At 57.4% G+C, this 18,600-nt stretch overlaps 1 protein-coding gene across 5 annotated transcripts in view; it reads right to left on the bottom strand.

The window, feature by feature from the left end:
• COL16A1 (collagen type XVI alpha 1 chain) overlaps nt 1–18,600 on the bottom strand; it is a 50,616-nt gene that overhangs the window by 13,054 nt on the left and 18,962 nt on the right. The window contains exons 33-57 of one of the 5 annotated variants that reach the window (XM_046660959.1): nt 18,278–18,400; nt 18,117–18,170; nt 17,872–17,913; nt 17,508–17,543; nt 17,377–17,430; nt 17,140–17,208; nt 14,998–15,051; nt 14,880–14,906; nt 14,044–14,100; nt 13,811–13,858; nt 13,628–13,681; nt 10,196–10,249; nt 9,954–9,986; nt 7,700–7,816; nt 7,575–7,616; nt 7,395–7,481; nt 6,531–6,575; nt 5,545–5,589; nt 3,769–3,822; nt 3,130–3,183; nt 2,542–2,595; nt 942–986; nt 773–826; nt 419–454; nt 14–76 (exon numbers count right to left, since the gene is read on the bottom strand). In XM_046660959.1, the coding sequence (XP_046516915.1) occupies nt 14–76; nt 419–454; nt 773–826; nt 942–986; nt 2,542–2,595; nt 3,130–3,183; nt 3,769–3,822; nt 5,545–5,589; nt 6,531–6,575; nt 7,395–7,481; nt 7,575–7,616; nt 7,700–7,816; nt 9,954–9,986; nt 10,196–10,249; nt 13,628–13,681; nt 13,811–13,858; nt 14,044–14,100; nt 14,880–14,906; nt 14,998–15,051; nt 17,140–17,208; nt 17,377–17,430; nt 17,508–17,543; nt 17,872–17,913; nt 18,117–18,170; nt 18,278–18,400 (1,401 nt within the window). The remainder of the gene's footprint in view (nt 1–13; nt 77–418; nt 455–772; nt 827–941; nt 987–2,541; nt 2,596–3,129; nt 3,184–3,768; nt 3,823–5,544; nt 5,590–6,530; nt 6,576–7,394; nt 7,482–7,574; nt 7,617–7,699; nt 7,817–9,953; nt 9,987–10,195; nt 10,250–13,627; nt 13,682–13,810; nt 13,859–14,043; nt 14,101–14,879; nt 14,907–14,997; nt 15,052–17,139; nt 17,209–17,376; nt 17,431–17,507; nt 17,544–17,871; nt 17,914–18,116; nt 18,171–18,277; nt 18,401–18,600) is intronic. The other 4 variants (XM_046660960.1, XM_046660963.1, XM_046660961.1 and 1 more) reach the window with 4 other exon arrangements.

The raw sequence follows: 18,600 nt of genomic DNA, 5'->3' as shown, positions 1-18,600 counted from the left end.
GGGTTCTTCTCACCTTCTCTGCTTGGGGGCCGGGTGGTCCAGGTGCTCCAGCTTTGCCTGGGAATCCAGGGGGACCCTATATCAATAAAGGAGAAGGTGGGAATGAAAGTGGGGCCAGAGGGGGAGCTGCCTTCCTTCTTCCTCCTGCTTCACTGTTGTTAATGTGATGCATTTTGACTTCCTGGAAACACCACCAGGAACATTGAGTCTGGCTGGCCTGTGGGGCTGAGGCCCACCCAAGAGGCCCTGCTCTCCAGGTCCCAGCTCCTGGAATGAGGCCTGGCCACCCAGGCCGTTCCTCCCATGCTTCTTGCCTCCCCTCCCCTCCCCAGGCCTGTCCTTGCTCAGCCTGGCCTGGTCAGGCCTGCCCCTCCCAGACAGGATGGCGTCAGACAGAACTGGCTTTGTGTTCACTCACCGGAGGGCCTGGAAAGCCTGGCTGGCCTTGAAATCCCTAGGGGAGAAGCAAGGGACAGTTGCTGTGCTGCCCCCTCTCTCCTGCTTTCCCGCCCAGGTGGAAAGAGTGACAGAGTGAGGCCGCCTCAAACCACGTGGCCTTGCCCTCCCCTCTGCTCAAGATGGCCAGCAGGCGAGGCTCCGGCCATGAGGTGGGAAGTCACGACTCAAGGATGGGTAGGGCCTGGGAGGCCAGAGCTGGTCACCCCTCCCCACAGGAGGGTGACCCCCAAGAAAAGGACCCAGTCCCTTCCCTGCCTCCCCCCAGCCATCCACTGTGGTCAGGACAGCCAGGCAGGTCTCTGTCACCACTCACCTGATCACCCTTCTCACCCGAGTTCCCTTGGGGTCCTCGCTCTCCTCGGGGACCCTGTCACCACAGAGAACAATGCAGCTGGAACCCAATCTTCCTGCCCTCAGACCCCAGGGCAGGACCAGGGTCAGGCATCCCCATGTCCACAGCTCCCTGCCCCTCCCTCACTCACCGCTGGGCCTACGGGACCAGGGAGGCCTTCGGATCCTGGCGGCCCCTGGGGACGCAAAGGGGCAAAATCAGTCACTGACTGGGGGAGCCAGGAGATCAGGAGATGGGGCAGGGAACAGGGCACAGAGCAGAGGCAGGGGACGTAGTGGGAGGCCCTCTAGACCAGCAGGACTCCTCCCCCTGCTCTGTTCAGGCCTCCTTTCTCTTGCCTGAGCTACTGCCCCAGCCTCTTAGCTAGTCCTGCCACCTCCTGGCTCACTCCAATCCAGCTGGCAACTGGCTGCCATCTTCTCTCCATCAACACAGCTCTGATGATAACACTCTCTTGCTCCAAAACCTTCCATGGCTCCCTTCTGCCAACTGAATGACCTGCACACTTTCCAGCAATGCTGGGTTTTGAGGCATCCTGTAATCTGGTACCAACCACCCTTCCCACTTCCCTTCCTTCTCCCTTTCTTACCTTCTGCCTTGCTTGGTCAGACTGCTGTTCCCGGAACATACTCTATACATCCATACCTCTGAGCCTTTGCATGGCTGTTCCCTCTATCCAGAATGTCCACCATTCCCCAACCCTTTCTAGGTCTTTTGAAACCTTACCAAGTTGTTAGGTGGCTTGAATCTGTTCCTGAGGTGCCCTCACCCATGGTTTCTCCCTCCATGATTCCCTAGTACAGACAACCATGTGCCTCCCCAGCCCCATTCAGGTCTCAGCTCAGTGCCACCTCCTCAGAGAGATCTCCCTCACCCTCTAATAGTGTCCTGCACACTGCCCCAGCCCCTTAACCCACTCTATTTTCTCCATGGGTCTTATCTCTCATTTACATATATTTGCTTATTATCTGTTATCTGCCTCCCCCAGTGGAATGTGAGCTCCATGAGGGTGAGCGGTACGAGAATGTTCTATTCATCATGGCATCCTCAGAACGGAGCCTGGGACCCGCAGGCCCATGGGAAACATTCATTACTGAATAAACGCACAGCGGGGTTTGCTGCAGCCCCCAGGGCCTCACTGACATGCGTGAGGGGGAAGGTAAGACGGTAAGGTTTGGGAGGTTTGTCCCAAAGGGACTTGGGTTCAAGTGCAGGCTCCACCCTAACTCACTAACTAGCCGCGGGACCCTGGGTGAGCCTCAGTGTCCTCATCTGATAACAGCCCAGCACCTGTGCTCAGCACAGGGCCTGGCACACCTGGCAGCAAAGGGCAGCTCTGGCCTTGCCCAGGACAGGCCAGGGGTGAGCTGGGTCTGGAGTCCCAGGCCTGGCTTTCTCTGGCCCACCCTGGCCCACTCGCCTACACGGGGGAGGAGGAAGAGGTTCTGCTGACAGCTGACTCTCGGCCCCCCTCCCCTTGGCAGCCCCAGCCAGCCAGGGCTCCACGAACCCCACTGGGAATCTCCCCACAGGTCCCACCTCCGCAGCAACCAGCCTGCGCTGACTGCCTGAGACGCAGCTGGAGCGGCTCTGGGGGCAGGCAAGCAGGGGTCATGTCGCCCCCCTCACAGGCTGCTGGGAAAATCTCCCGCCTGCGGTGGTGCAGGTGGTGGGGCAGGGAGCGGCGCGTTTGAAGCCCTTCCTTCCGCCCCCACGCTGATGCAACTCACCGATTCCCCCTTCTCTCCTGGGGCCCCAGCGTAGCCACGCTCTCCCTTGATGCCCTGACAAGCGAGCAGAGAGAGTGGAATTAGCCCCGTGGCCTGCCTGTTACAGCGCTAATGCGAGGGGTGGAGACTGCAGCTGCCACACAGACTGGCACATAGAGGCAGATGGCGCCGAGGATGAGAGCTGGGGAGGAGAGAGGTGGGCTGTTCCCCACCAGCCACTGTGGCCCTCAGTGGAAAGCGGGGACACGCCCACCCAGCAGGCTCCTGCAGGAGGCGGTGCCCCAACACTGTCCCCCCAGCTCTCCCAAGCCCCGCAGGAGGCAGATCTCAGTCCTTGCTGGGTCTGGGCCTTTCAGGGTGCTCTGAGAGTCTGGCCCTTGATATGCAGTGACGGCAGTGGGTCCCCCAAAGCCACACTACCCATGGGGCTTCCAGTGGGGGTTCTGCACGGATGGCCTGGTGGAGCCATGGGCTGAAATGCTTGGAAAGAAGGGAGCCCGATGAGGGACGCCCAAGTCTGGTCCTGTCTCGACTACTCCCCCTCCCCCCCAACTCTGGTACCTCCAGAGCCAGGGTCCCCTTACTCACAGGCAGTCCCGGGGGGCCCATGGCACCTGGGTAGCCAGGTTGCCCTGGAGGACCCTGCAAAGAAAGGTAGACATGATGGACCATCCCCCCAACATTTCTGTTCCCCCCTCCCTGGGTGAAAGGGCAGTCAAAGCCAGAATGCCTGGAGCTGCCATTCAGCAGGTGCCCACTCGCCCGCCCCCAAGTACAGTCACCACTTTTTCCTCCAAGATCCAGGTTCCCTCGGTCATGACCACCACCGCAGGCCTAGTGACAAGCACCAGCCTGACCAGGACCCTGGGAGCTGAGCCAGAGAAGGCCCAGAGCAGGGGAGGTTGAGGACCAGGGAGGGGCTGGAAGGGGCCTGTTGAATCCTGTGGTACGAGGGCAGGAGGGAGAAAAGCCCCCAGGGACACAGGCGGAAGCCACGGGCCAGGGGTATTTGCCCCTCACAGGGAGACAGGCACGTGGAGATCGGTCACCTTCTACCCTGAGGGGGGTGTGAAGACCTCCATATCAAGGGAATAAGGGCTGAGGGGTAGAGAGTTTCAAAAGAAGGAGTCCACTCCCATCTCCCAGTCAGCAGCCATCCCTGGGGGCCCAACCTCTGTCTCCCCAGGGCTCTTCATCTGTCTCCATCCCCCGCCAGCCTCCTCTTACCGGTTCCCCTTTCTCCCCTGTCGGGCCCCTGAGGCCTCGCTCTCCTTGAAGACCCTTGGAGAGAAAAATCATGAGAAACTGCCGGGGAGGGCAGTCCTCACCCAGCCCCTGACTCCTCCTCCTGCCCAGCAGTCCTCTGTTGCCGTTCCAGGCCAAGGTGGGGGTTGCTGGTGGCCCCCCCCAGTGTCCCTGGCAAGGTGACCATAGGGGGTGTCCCCAGAAGAGTAGCCGTCAGAGGTTTCCACTCCCACCTATGGGTGCCTCTCAGGAGCAGAGCCCCCAAGGCAGGTAACTACAGAGAAACGCCCCCAAGGTGGGTGACTCTCAGAGGGTACCCCTCAGGAGGGTGACTGTCATTGGTGTGCCCGACTGTGGTAACTGGGATGCACCTTTAGGAGGGTGGCACGTGTGTTCCTCTGAGGGACAACTGTCAGGAGAGGTGTCCCGAGAGTAACGCATCTCGCCAGAATGTATCACTGGAAACCCAACACTTACCTGTCCAATCCCCACCCCCCCAGCCAAAAATCACCTTTGTTTACAGATGCAGGGGAGAGACACGGGAAGGCTCCCTCCAGAGCGGTCCCTGTCACTTTTTAGGGTGGAAATGGACATCAGTGGCAATCATAGCCAGAGCCCCCACCCCTCGCTCCTCACCCTGGCCTTCGTAGATTCATCACACCATTGAGGGGCTGTGTCAGCCCCTCTCCCTTGTGCCCTCAAGAGATGGCGCCCAAACCTTTCCACAACACAAGACAGATGGCTAGACGGACAGATGGCCCCTTCACCCAAGCAAGCAGAAACAGACAAGGTCCGGCCAGGATGAGGACGTGGGGACAGATGGAGCTGCGACAAGGAGGGGCCCTGCTCCCTAGTCTCCATCACCAGGCCTGGGAGGAGAGGAGGCAGGCCCCAGGAACACGAAATCTGACAAACAGGAGGTTAGTTTCCGTGACCCGGGAGGGAGCAACAGTGAGGATGGGGATGACTCAAACACGCGATGATGATGATGAAGGCAGAGCAATTAACGACACCTGGCAGACGGAGCAGGCCAAGACGCGGGGCACAGAGGGGCAGGGCCCCACAACACCCAGAAACCCAACTGGCTGGCATCACATGCCCAGCCTTGGAGCAGATTGGGACCGGAGCCAAGGAAGAGGAAAGAAAGAGCAAGAAGCTGAGAGTTCCCTCTAGGACGATGGGAAGGGTGCGAGCATGGCCGCCTCTCAATTCCTGGGGTGCCTCTGGACAGCCCTGCCAAGCAGCAGGGCAGCAAACCTGTGCCAGCCTGCAATGTGAAGCCCTAAAGCTTTGGCATCTCTGCCGGGCTCTCTGCCAGGTGCCTGGCAGGGCCCCAAGAACTACTTTCAGCAAATCTTCAGTCAACACCAAAGGTGGGAGAAGCAGGAGGCAGAAGGGAGGGATAAAGAGACCCCTAGAGGCACCAGCTTAAAATAAGAAGGTAAAATAGCTCTGGAGGGCTTAGGCGGGTGACGTGTGATTGTGGGAGAGAAAAGGGAAACGGAAGCGGGGAGAAGAGAGATGAGATAAAGAAAGCAGGAGAAGAGGGAGACGGGAAAATGGAAAGAAGTCAGAGATTGGGAGGATGTCCAAGCTGCTGGGACCTCAGGGAACCTGTGTCGTTAGCTAGCGTGCCTGCAGGGGGACAATGACAAACACGGAGGAGGAAGGGAGGGCACGACAGGGAGGGAGACAAGCGAAAGCCACAGAGACCTGGCTGGCGGGGGAAGGGGAGGTCGAGCAGTGCTAGGTTCTTACAGGCAATCCGGGGGAGCCAACAGCACCAGGAAAACCTGGGGGGCCCTGGTGGGAGAAACAGGCAGGTCACATCTCACAAGCACAGTCACCCTGGGGCCCAGTCTGGGGCTGGGGGGTCCTGGGAGAGGAGGTCACGGGAATATTTTCAAGGCAGCTGGAAAAAGAGACTCATTGCAAATCTTGGCCCAGAAGACATCTGCTCCTCCCCTTGGCTCCAGGAAGAAAGGCTCCGCCATCAGCAGAGACGCGAAACAGCACCCCGAGTCAAACAGCCTTTCCTGCGTCTTCCCAGTCCAAGTGAATGCCCTTGCTGGAGTGGATGCCCCTCATGCCTGTTATCCGACCTCCATGTGCCCCCAGGTGGGTGGCTCCCTGGTTCTAAGATGGTTCCCACCAGCCTTTTTTTCTCCATAGAAAGCATTTTCAGTTCTTCCAGTCTTTTCTAGTCACTTCTATTTTCCTACCATGTCAACATCACAGAGGACTCCAGGGTAGATGCCCCTGGTCTGGCCTTTGCAGACTTGGCCTAGAGATGGTCCTACAGAGCAATGGAGGGCAGCTCCATCTTAGCTCCTGGCCCCTCTAGGAACTGGTGTCACGGGGGCATGGAGAGACATGGCCAGGCTGCCACATGCTTCCCTGGCTGCCGAGACCAGGAGCCAGAAGCCTGGGCTCCTCTGCCCAGGACAGCCAGGTCTGCTGTGCAAAACCCTGCAAGGATAGGGGTGGGGAAACAAGGATGGGCCCCTGAGGGCCTCCCCTAAGCAGGACCACAGGCAGAGCAGGGAGGAACAGGCCAGTTCCAGGGGATTCGGTGGTGGGAGTCCACAGTCCCCACAGATGCTCTGACGAGGAAAGAGAGGGCAGTGTACGTTCCCACTTTCTACTCTGCCCAGCTTCCTGGAGACAAGGCAGCAGAATGGTGTCCGAGCATCACCACCCCTTTGCGAACTTCTCAAGTGGGCCAGGAGACCAAAGATACTTACAATAGGGCCTGGAGGACCCGGGGAGCCCCTCATGCCAGGTGGACCCTGCAAAGGAAGCCAAGAGACACAGATGAAGAGGCTCAGGCCCCACAGAGCCCTGGGGTCTCTGCAGCCTTCTTCCTGGCTCACCACAGCCAGAGTCAATGGAGGGCAGCTGATATCAAAGCAGGATGTGAAAGCTGATGTTAAACCTTTCATTCAGTTCATTCGATCATCCAGCAAACATTTATTGAGCAGCTAATATGTCCCAGGCACTAGCCCAGGTGCTGGGGACACAGCAATAAAGAGAACATGAAAATCCCTGCATCGTGGCCCTTACAGTCTAGGGGAGAGGTGGACAGCCACAGGTAGAGCGGGGGCTGGCACACGGTGCTCAACAGACAGCTGTGGAATTCTCCTAACTGAAGGAAACACACAGTATTCAGAGGGGATGAGTGGACACAGGGAGGGGGATGGGGGTTCCAGGGATGGGGTGGGGGTTCAGTTCAGAGAGGATGGTCAGGGAGGGTCTCCCTGAGAAGGTGATATTTGAGCAGAGGGCTGAAGGGGTGAAGGAGTGAGCCCTGGAGCAGAGCTGCAAGCAGAGGAAGCAGCGAGGCCGGAGAAGGGAGAGTGTCCCGTGGACAGAGAGCAGCCAGGTGGCCAGTGTGCCAGGAGAGCAGATGAGGTCAGAGCAGTAAGAGAAGCCAGGGCACCCGAGGCCCCGAGGCCTCTGAAGGACTCTCAGGAAACAGGGAGCCACCAGAGAGCCCAAGAGGACATTTGGCAGGAATGAAACTGCCCTCAGGAACTGAGAGCCACTTAGGTGGGGACACCAGCTCCCGCGGGGCCCTGCCTGGATGAGGGCCCGGGCCCTGGCTGTACCTCTTCTCCTCTCTGGCCAGGCAGTCCCGGAGGACCAGGCCGGCCAGGGCTCCCGACACAGTCTGGATCTCCCTCATTGTTGTCTCCCTGGAGTGGGATGGAGATGGTGAGAGTGAGTGGCCAGGGCCCCTCTCACAGGGCTCAGGGCAGGGGGTGAGGAGGAGGCGAGGGCCCACTCACCCGGGCCTCCTCGGCTCTCGGGCGCTCCCGCTCTGCGAAGCACTGTGGAGGACGACAAAAGGCTGTCAGGGGAGGCGGCGGGAGCTCTCCCTGCACCCAGGCCGCCCCTGAGCCCGGGCTCCTACCCGGGCACAGCTGTCAAAGCCTGGCACGCCGGGGATGCCCCGGTCTCCCTTCTCTCCTTTTTCCAGAAGGGCCGCTGGGAGGGCCGTCTGCCCCTGGACACAGTCCCCGCAGAGGCTCTGATGAGAAAAATGGGAGGGCAGTGCGGCTTGGGTCTGAGAAGGCCAGCATGGGCTGGGTGGGGGAACCCCACTCTGAACTCAGCCTGGGGCGCCCTGCATGGCAGTCCTCCACCCACACCCTCTCTCCCCGCAGTCACATCCCTGCAGCAGCTCCGCTCCATCCTCAGGGGACCCAATCCCAATACTGGCTCTGAGTTTTCTCCAGGAGGAAGCTCTGATAGGGCCAAGCCAAAGCCACTTTCCAGACAGGCGTGTGGGAGGAGGCAGAGGGGCCCGTGGAGGGACCATCTGTCCCGGCTGTTCCTGCAACCTGCACCCACTGCGAGGACACGCCATGAGGATCTGGGCTGAAAAGGCTGGCTCCAAACACCAGCTTCTCTGCCCAAGGGAGCAAAGGCAGCAGCTGCAAGAAGAGCCAGGCCCTTTGCAGACACCCTTGGGGACGGGGCCTGCCCTCCGTTCCCCAGCAGATCGCACCGGCACAGACTCCCTGTTCACTGGGTCTGAACAGTCTTCCCGAAGAGAAAGTCCTCCTCTTACCTGGACGTTTTAACCTCTTTGGGTCACAGACCCCTCTCAGAGTTTAGCGGCAGCTATGAGTCCCATTCCCAGAAAAATAAAACCCACTAATGAAAACTAGACTACAATTTCAGAGGACTCGGGAGCCTGGAGTCTATCCAGGGCACGGTGTCCAGGGCCCCCAAGGCAGGAGTGCCTGCTCCATCTTCACCCTTCACCGCAAAGCCCCATGATAATGGCGGCCCTTTCCACCTCGCCCATGATGCCAGCCATGGTAACAGGCCTTTGCACATTATCACATCCGATCCTGACAGCACAATGAGGCAGGTCGTCTTGTTAGCATTCTGGAGATGAGAAAGCCGACGCTCCAAGAGACGGCATGACTTGTCTAAGGTAAGGGGGAACCCGGACTGGACCCTGGTCTGTCCACAGGCCCAGGCTTCCTCTGGGCTGTGGGTGTATATGGTGGCTGGGGTTCCTGGTCAGAACCCCGCGGGGCACCATCTGACCCCTTCTCCAGGCCACATTTATTCCTGTTTGGGGCCCTCCATGGGGCCCAAAACACTTGATTAAGAAGTTGTCAGATGAAATGTTACACAGAGAAATGTCAAATTCTGCATGTGGAGTCACACATCACTTGCCCAGGGACGGGGCTTGGGGGAACCTCGGCTTGCCGGAAGCCTAGGGGAGAAGAGCTGGGGTTTCATTGCCACACTCCACCGTGACTCAGCCTGTAACTGCTGCCAGCAGTTTAACTCGACCCCAGGCTGCTTCTGGAGACGTCTGCTGTCCAGACAGGGGTGGGGCAGGAAGTTCCCATGCTCTGTCCTGACCAGCACCTGCTGGGGTAGTGGGAGGTCCAGGGCACTGGCTAGCCAACGCTAGACAGGGGTGACCAGGACAGGGGGGCTCTGGAGGCCAAGGCGTGGGAGGGACCCCAGAGGAAGCTGAGCTGGAGGACAGAAGAGTCCAGGCCTCATCTCTAGGGGTGACTGGGCAAGGAAGGACTTGTCACCCTTGGTGCCCAGCTTAGGGGGCCAGGCCAGGCCACAGCCCTTGGTGTGCTCTTGACACTATCGGCAGGCCCTGTCACAGGCCAACTCTCTTACCAGGCCCCAAGTCCCCTTTCTTGCAAACCCCATCTCCTTCCTGGGTTCTTTTTGGATTGACCAGAAGACGGCTGACGCCTTCTTCCAGGCGCCCACCCAGTCTCCTCAGGGAAAATAACCTCCACAGCCCCCTGCCTGACCGCCCTCTGATGCACTTTCGCCCTCCCCACTCTGCTTTGGAAGCTGCCGGGCCCTGCCCTGGCATGAGCAGGGTGGTGCTGGGCCTCCCTGGCAACTGCTGTGGGCAGGCTTCAGGGTTGGAACTGCCGACAGCATCCATCATGTGGGTACCTTCGCAGGATTCCTTCAAACACTCATTCAGCAAACACTGAGGGTCCATTATGAGCTGGCACCACACTGGGCCCTCTTAGACCAGGCGCCTGGAATGCCCCCCGAAGAGCTCCATCTGCAGCTCTCTCTCTGCGGGGCCACGCAGCTGAGCACTTACGAGAATCCCTTTAGGGGACACCCCCGCCCGTTCCTACTCCCTCCCTTTATCCCCTTACCTTCAGGAGGTGCTGTTCAATGGGTAAGGACCCCTGCAAGAGATGACAGGAGGGCTCAGACAGAGGAGGGGAAAGGGGATGGAGGCTTATGACATCAGGTGGAAGCTTAGGAAGCCATGTGCCAGCCAGGCTTCTCCCAGCCTCAGAAGACGGAGAGAAGAGGGACCCCCACTCCAGCTAAGGAAGCTGAAATGGCTTAAGCTGAGCCATGGGGAAGGAGGGAGGGGGCTGGCGGTACCTACCAGCTCCGCAGTCAGCCCCGGCTGTCCTGGCAAGCCGTTGTTTCCAGGTACTCCCTGCAGCCAAGGAGAGACACGAGTGAGTGGACTCCCCTCTCCAGCTCGCGGGTCACCCACCATCCCCACTGCCTCCTCCCCTCATCCTACAGAGCTGAGAGCCCTGGCTGGCACGAGGCTGACGTCGATTCTTAGCTCAAAATCTCCAGACTGTGTGTAGGGAAAGCTGAGGAGGCCCAGAGGGGTGACCCCCAAAACCTGTCAGACAGGGAGTTTTTCCTCACGTGTTAGGGGAAGGTCAGAAATTGGGCCAAGGGTCTTCTATTTGGAAGGTAACTATTGTTTATTTCTGTACTAAGTACATTTTCTATATTTTCTCATTTAATCATCACAGTTATTTTGGTGAGTGAGGCGTTATCTCCATCCTAAAAAGAGAACAAAAAATGCAGAGAGGGTACCTAATTTGCCAAAGGTCACAGGATGAGCCAGGCACAGAGGTGAGATACAGAGTGAGGACCACTGGCTTCCAACTCCTCCCTTAACCACTATTTCAGCATCATTCCTCAAAAGACACTTCCAGAACACTCACGTACACAGCAAGATGGAGGCTTGGGAGTCAGACCTATCTAGGTGCAAATCCTGACTACCCGCATAACTTTTGGCAGGTTACTTGGGGAAAGAAATCTCTCTGCCTCAGTTTCCTTATCTGTAAAACAAGGATAGTTTATGGTGAGGCTTAAAGGAGATCATGGCTGTAAGGAGCTTGGTACGGAGCCTGGCACGCAGGATGCTCATGTTAAATGTTTGCCACCCAGACTCTGTTCCCCTTGCAGACTCACAATGCACATTTGCATATTAAATACTCCACGGAGGCAGGGAGTATGTTCCGTTTTAAATCCCCGGTGCTCGCCATGGAGGGGGCACGCATTAACCACGCACTGAGTGAATGCACAGCTGCTCACCTTGCTCTCCTCGCACGGGATTTCCTTGGCCCGCTCCGAGAGCTGGCCTCCCTTCAAGTCCCAGCTCCCAGCAACAGGACACACCACCTTCCCCCACCTGGAGTCCGCCTCCCCCACCCCCTCCTGCACCCCCACACACTGTCACCCTGCCAGGATCATTCTGTGCCTTAAATGAGTAAATGCGGTAAAGTGCTTAGAACAGGGCCTGGCCCAGCGAAAGTATTTTGAATGTGTTCCTTATAATTATGCCCCTAAATTATTACTCACCCCCCGCCCCACAATCATTGCCTGTGTGTTAACTCAAGCCTGACACTTGGTGATTTTCTTGGCCTGATCTTCCTCCCAGAACTAAACATCCCATCTGTTGTTCTGAGGAACTGAAGGGCTACCAACTCACTATCTACTAGCTATCTAGCCTCGGGCACATTTCTTAACCTCTCTGCCTCAGTTTCCTCTTCTGGGAAATGGATGAGGATTATGTGAGATTGTATCACTCCAGCAAATAAGAGCCGTCTATCTCTGAACCTGTTTCTGCGCCTGGAGAGAGTAGCTGCTGAGCCCTCCTTTCCTTGAAAGGACCGCAGGAGGTGACCTGGCGCAGAGGACACGCACCCTGCCTGGCACGAGCCGGCCTGTTAGTGGCAGTCTCGGCATGGTCTCCGGCACTGGCACCAGACGAGGACTCTGGTGCCCAGGACCAGGCTCGGCAGTCACTCTTTTCTGCCTCATTCCCCAGCGTGTCTTGGCAGGGCTCACACTGTATCAGCGTGTGCTTGTTAACAGGTCACTTTGAAATGACTCTCATGCTTCCCCGAGCAAACGGCAAGCCCCCTGCAGACAGAGTCCTGCCTCCTGGCAGTGCCGCAGGAAGCTGGGACACTTGGAAAACGTGTGGCTGGCCCGTGGGGGACCGAGAGTTGGCTCTACTCTGAGCTCTCGAGGAGACAGAGAGAATTAAGATCCCGGCGGAGAGCCCCATTGGCAATGGGGGCTCCCCAGAGTAGATTCTCAGCCCAGGTGGCAGTGCGGGAAGAGTGTTTAAAATCGTCGGGCCAGGGGGAGTAGTTTGTAAAAAGCTTCCATGTGATTCTGCTCTGCTCCTTCAGATGGAATCACTCTTCCAGGAACTGGGAGCCAGACACGTGGAAGCCACTGTCTGTGCCTCCCAGGACCTCTGGGAAATGGGGCCTGGAATGCAAATCATTGGAAAACAGTCCTGACAGGCAGAGGAGGGGACGAGAAGGCGTTCTGGATGGGGAAACCCCAGGCCAATGCTGCCAGTTCCCAGCCGGATGACCTCAGACAAGATGCTTCACCTCTCAGAGCCTCAGTTGGCCCAGCTGTGACTTAGGGATCACACCATCTTCCTACTGGAGTTGACATAAGGCTCAAGTGAATGAGAGAATGGATATAAAACAATAACAGTAGTCGGCATCCTAATGACGGCTAATGCCTTCCAAGCATTTACTATGTGCTAGGCAGGGTTCTATACAATTTGCATGTATTAACTCGTTTAATATTCACAAAAGACCCACGAGACAGGTGCTGTAATTATCTCCCCTTAACAGATGAAGGAACTGAGACACAGAGAGGGTAAGTAACTTGCCTAGCACCACACAGCCAGCACATAACAGAGCTGGGATTCCAAGTCAGGCTGCGTAGCTTTGGAATGCACACTTCAATCACAATGCCACGGGGATCTCATCTCCTCCTGCGCTCCCCTCACTGTCTCGGGCCTCCTTGCTATTCCCCAAACATCTCATGCACATTCCCACCTCTGGCCATTTGCACCTGCTGCTTTCTCCCTCAGGGATACGCTCCCTCACAGGCTCACTCCTCATTTCCTTTAAGTCTTGATTCAAAAGACTTAAAAGTCTTTTGTCACGTTCTTTTCAACCCTTTCCTCAAATATCTTCCCTGCCCTCCTCCAATTCTCCATCCCCACGCCCTGCTTTAACTTTCTCCTTAGCACACATCACTTTCTAGCATACTATATTTTATCCATTTATCTTGCAATTGTCTGTCTCTCCTGCTAGAATGCAAGCTCCAAGAGGATGGGGATTTTTATTTGTGTCCACTGCTGTCTTGCCAGCACCTAAAACAGTGCCTGGGAAAGAGCAGATGTGCAAAAATATTTGTTGCATGAATAATGTGGAATGCTGCTCCAAAACAGTGGAGCTCTGTTCCAATGCGGGGGATTTTTGTCTGACCCAGATTCTGGGTCCCTGACAGCTGACCGGGGCATGAGCTTGGCATGGCTGTCAGGGGGTGCCTGGGCTAGCACCCAACAGGGCATTCCTCGAAAAAGGGCTGGGAGTGCACACAGCCAGCCCTAAGGGGTCAGTGGGTCCCCCACGCCACTCTGCCAAGCAGAAGCACAGGGGAGTGAGAAATGACCGGTGCGTGTGTGGGGCAGGGGAGGGGCACGGAGCGCGAGCCCTGCCTCCCAAATTCTCTTACTCTTCTCCCCCTTTACCTGCAGCCCAGGCACTCCAGGGGGGCCTGGTGGTCCAGGAACACCGGGAGGACCCTGAGGGAAGAAGAAATAATCAGACCCAGAAGCAAGCTCTGCCCCATGGCTGGGGGCAGCAGCGTAAGGCTGGGCAAGCCGTGGGGTGCTGGCAAACAAGAGGAGTGACAGAGGAGACAAGCGACACACCTGCGGGCCCGGCTGCCAGGAGCTGCCCATCCAAAGTCCCGGAGCACCCTGGGTGGGAGTGGGGGTCGCAAAAGAAGGGGAGAGGTTATAGGCAACGTCCACACCAAGCGCAGGGCTGCGTGGGGAGGCAGCTGGCTGGGGCGCAAAGCCCCGCGGGGCCCTAGCACGCTGGGCTGAGGCGGGAAGCCTGGCCTCTCCCCCAGGCTGGGGGGAGGACTCTCGGCACCACTTACCGGCATGCCAGAGAAGACCAGGTCTCTGGAGGGGCAGGAGCACTCCCCCGCCTCGCCCTGAAAAGACAAGAGTCTTTGTCAGAGGGGGCCAAGGATGGAGAACCTTCTGGAAACTGCTATCTGGAAGGCAACGTGGGCTCTAGAGATGGAGAGGCCAGGGTTTAAATTCGGGATCTGCCTCTTGTGATTGTACCTCTGGGCCATCTGTTTAACCTCTCCGAACCTCAGTCTCCTCATCTGTAAAATGGGGATAATAATGCCGAATGCATAGACTGTCATGAGGATGGGCTGGATTAACGTACATAGAGTTTCTGCTACACGGCAAGTGCTTGGCAAACAACGGCTCGTGAAATTACCGAGTTTTTAGTTCCACCATAGCCTGCTGCTGGACAGGTAGTCTCACATCCACTACAGTCACAGCTCACCCAGGCTGCAGCCCCACTCTCCTTGGGCCAGCCTGGCTTCCATGCCCTTCTCTTCTGGTCCCACACATCTCTGCTCTCTCACTGCTAGTCCTTCCCAGCTCAATTCCTGTCCCTGTCTGCTGACTCAGGGCCCATTAGAAAATGCAGCTGCCCCCTACGGAGGCCTTGTCACTCTCTGGGTCTCCTGGGATCCTAGTTGAGCCCTGAGCCTGCAACCAGGTGAAGTGGGAATGCGTGGGGCCCCGGCTCCCCGGATCCAGGAGCTGGTGGGTGGCAAGAAGCCCGGGATGACTTCTCAGCTCCCATCCTCCAGTCCAGAGTGACTACCACGTGCACAGATTACCCTGGGTGGTAGGGCTGTAGGGGCTGCTAATTTCCGTACAGTATCGGTCACAGGTCCTTGGGACTTACCTTCTCTCCCTGGGATCCCTTTTCACCCTGCAGGGAAGAAACACAGGGAGCTGAGTAGACAGGGCTGTGGAGGCAGGGACAGATGTGGCTTCCTGCTTCCCTGAGACACTGTACTCACTGGCATCCCTCTGGCTCCTGGAAGGCCAGTCTGTCCTCGCTGCCCCTCAGCGCCCTGAAAGGAGAGAACCTGGGCTCAGTAATCAAGGCTGGACGGCAGCCAGCCAGCTGGCCCGCCTGCAGGGGAGGACGACAGGACAAACAGAAGCAGCGCCAGGCTCTCCTGGTGCCCGCGTCCCAGAGACCATGTTCTAGAGGAGGAAACTAGGCACAGGAGACCAGGAGAGGAGGAGGGGGATAAAGACTGGCACTTCCTGAGCTCCTCCCGGGTGTCAGACACCATGCAACGCACCCGTCAGAGAGCACAGAACCAAGTCCCCACTGCCCGCCGTGCAGGACAGTATTGCTCTGTTCTACAGGTGAGGAAACTGAGGCTTAAAGAAATTTTGTAACAGATCCGACGGCACAATTGCACCCAGGTCTGTGCGGCTCTCCTCTCGCCCTTTTGTGTGTGACACGCGTTCTCTCTCACAAGTTACCTCAGTTGACTTCGTGAGGAGAGAGGAAATTCAGCCCCTATTTACCAACAAGGAATTGGAGACTCCGAGAGGCTGTCACTTGCCTAAGGTCACACAACTTGTGAGTGTGGGGCCTGGGCTGGGAAGCCTCCTAGATGGGACTCAGCTTGAGGGGAGAAGGTTTAGAGAGGTTAGCCCGGCCACACAAGGGCTTTCCAACAGACGCCTTCCTGTGGGACGTGCCACCTTTGCACACGGGACTCGACGCTTCCCCAAGGAGCAGGCCCACGTTCACCTCCACCTCTGATTTACCCTGGGGTTCCCTGGGACAGGCAGGGACCCTGACTGACCAGCTCCGCTGGGCAATACAAACTGGTGGTGTGGACCTGGGCAAGTCCATGGCCCCTCTGGGCTCGGTGCACCCTCAGGAGGAAGCCATCCATGATTCCCAAACTAGAACTGGAATTTCTCTAGGGAGCCATCAGGATAGAAAAGATGTGGTTCCCTGGGCTATTTCCACATTACCAAAAGCCCAAGAAAAATTACACATTTGCCCACAACCTGGCACAGCACAGGCTGGCTGAAAGGCAGCCTTTCTTTGATTTAGGCTAGAACTATATCATCTTGTAAAATTCTAGTGGGCTCATGTGGAGTAGGAGCTGATTATTATACAGATCTTTGATGAATGAAAATGAGGAAATGTATTTATTATGACTTAATCTATGCAATTTGTTCAACAGACACATCTTTTAAAACATGGGAATCACGGGTTAGACAGTAATAAAGGGAGGTCTTTGAGAGTAATAAGATTGAAAATATCCAGGCCGGCCCCGTGGCCAAGTGGTTAAAGTTTCACGCACTCCACTTCAGCGGCCCAGGGTTCGCGGGTTCTGATCCCAGGTACAGACCTATTCCACTCATCAGCCACACTGTGGAGGCATCTCAAATTCAAAGTAGAAGAAGACTGGCACAGATGTTAGCTCAGGGCTAATCTTCCTCAAGCCAAAAAAGAAAAAAGATGGGAAGTATTGCTGGTCTAGATAGATCTGAGCTGTCCAGTATAGCAGGCAATAGCCACGCGTGGTGATGTAAACCAAAATTAAGTGAAATTTAAAATTTAGTTCCTCTGTCACACAAGCTACATTTCGAGTGCTCAATAGCCACGTGTGGCTAGTAGCTACCCCCTCAGGCGATACAGAATACAACATTTCCATCATCCTGGATAGTTCTGTGGGGCAGCACAGCTTAGATGAGCCCTAATGGCTCCGAGGTTTGAAGCAGTCGGGGGGCATTAACCAGCGGGCTTTGAGGCAGACAGACCTGGGTTCAAGTTCTGGCTCTACCTCCTCACTCTCTGCCTTTCGATTTCCTTGTCTATGAAAAGGAGGCAATAAAGGCCGTGCTCTGACAGGGCTGCTCTGAGGATTAAGGGAATCGCTGTTTAGAGCTGAGCACAGAGGCTCAGCGCAGTCACTGCTCAAAAGATGGTAGTGATCAGTATTGTCATGATTCAGTGCTCCCCCCCAAACAGTGCAGTCTTCTCAAGGCTGGACCAGCCTGAGGCCTCTCTCCTCCCATCCCTCCTGCTGCTGGGATGGGCAGGGTCAGCCCTGTGATCTCTTCCCAGCAGCAATGTCCTTGGTCCCAGCAATGCTTCCACCATGGAGCACAGAGAAGACCCTTACCGGAGGCCCAGAGACACTGGCACCAGGAGGTCCCACAGGTCCAATGGCTCCCTTCACCCCTGGAGATCCCTGTGGAAGAGAGGGTACAAAGGTTCTGGGGCAATCCAGCAGGTGGGATGCATCAGACCAGGTCTTGGGCAGCTTCTGATGGCTACCACGCAGCTCCCATGTCCCCTGCACCTCCTGCCAGGGCACCACAGCACTGCAGACCTAGTGCCCAAGGAGGAAGGGGCTCACCTTGGCTCCCTTCTGTCCAGTGGGGCCAGGTGGTCCCCGAGGTCCTGGAAGCCCCTGCAGATGGAAGCACAGTTAGTTATCTCTGTCCTAGAGTGGCCCCTTCCCCTGCCAGCTTCCTCGAGCAGACGTACCTGAACGCCAGGCAAACCCTGGGCTCCAGGCTCCCCCTGCAAGTCAGAAAAGGCAGACTGGGCCACAACTGTCTAGGCCAACCTACCCCACTGGCAGACCTGCTCTGGGGTGGGGTGTCTGCCAGCCCAAACTCAGGAGAGCTCCCCAAGGGACCATGAGGGTCAAAGAGGTGGGGCTCAAAGATATGGTCCCCAACAGAACAACAGCAGGCCAGGGATGCTGCCCAATCCTTTATCCCAAAGCTGAGCCCTTCAGCATCTAGGGGCAGGCAGAGCTCTGTGGTTTGGGGGGCATATGGGAGTAAGTAGCCGGCTAATGGAAGTTTTAGGGGGCAAGTAGGCAAAGTTAAGGCTGGAGACTCACCTCGGGCCCTTGGACTCCCATTCCTGGAGGCCCAGGCTCTCCCTGAAGAGGCAGAAGGACAATCCTTGGCTTGAGATTCCTACTCACTCTGCACCCCTTCCTCCTAAACCTCTGCCACCTCCGCCTTCTCCCCCCTCCATAGCTGATCCCCAGTCCCCACTCCAGGCTCACTGCCCCCATGTATCTCCCCACCCTCAACCTCACCCACACATACCTGCAGCCCAGAGCCCCCTACTCACACATACCTGTGTGCCCTTCAGTCCTGGGGGCCCTTGAACTCCTGGTAGACCAGGCTTGCCCTAAAAGACACAGGTGGCCCATGTGTCCCCCCAGGGGAAAGGGGGCAGGAGGGAGCAAAGAGAAGCCCAGGTCGGGAAGGACTAGAGGACAGGCAGCCAGAACTCACCGGTTTACCAGGCCGGCCCACGCCTTCAGGGCCCGGCTCTCCTTTGGGGCCAGGCTTCCCGGGCAGTCCCGCCATGTTGGTCAACGCCCCCTGCAGGCTGGGGCAGGCAGTGCAGCCATCGCCCTGGTCAGAGATGGGCACAGCCAGGAGCCCGTGAGCCAGGGCTGGCAAAGGCCAGGAGGAGGAATCGGAAAGGGGGTCTTTGTGCCCCTCTGAGAGCTCTGCCCCTCCACTGGCCCCACCTCAGCCTGAGAAATCAAAATAGGCCCCTGACACTCCTAGCTCTTCTCCCTGCCTCGGAGAAGAGCTGAGGCACCTCCACC

The sequence above is a fragment of the Equus quagga genome, chromosome 5 (genome assembly GCF_021613505.1).
Source record: "Equus quagga isolate Etosha38 chromosome 5, UCLA_HA_Equagga_1.0, whole genome shotgun sequence".
NCBI lineage: Eukaryota > Metazoa > Chordata > Mammalia > Perissodactyla > Equidae > Equus > Equus quagga.
This window is presented reverse-complemented; position numbering and strand designations above follow the sequence as displayed.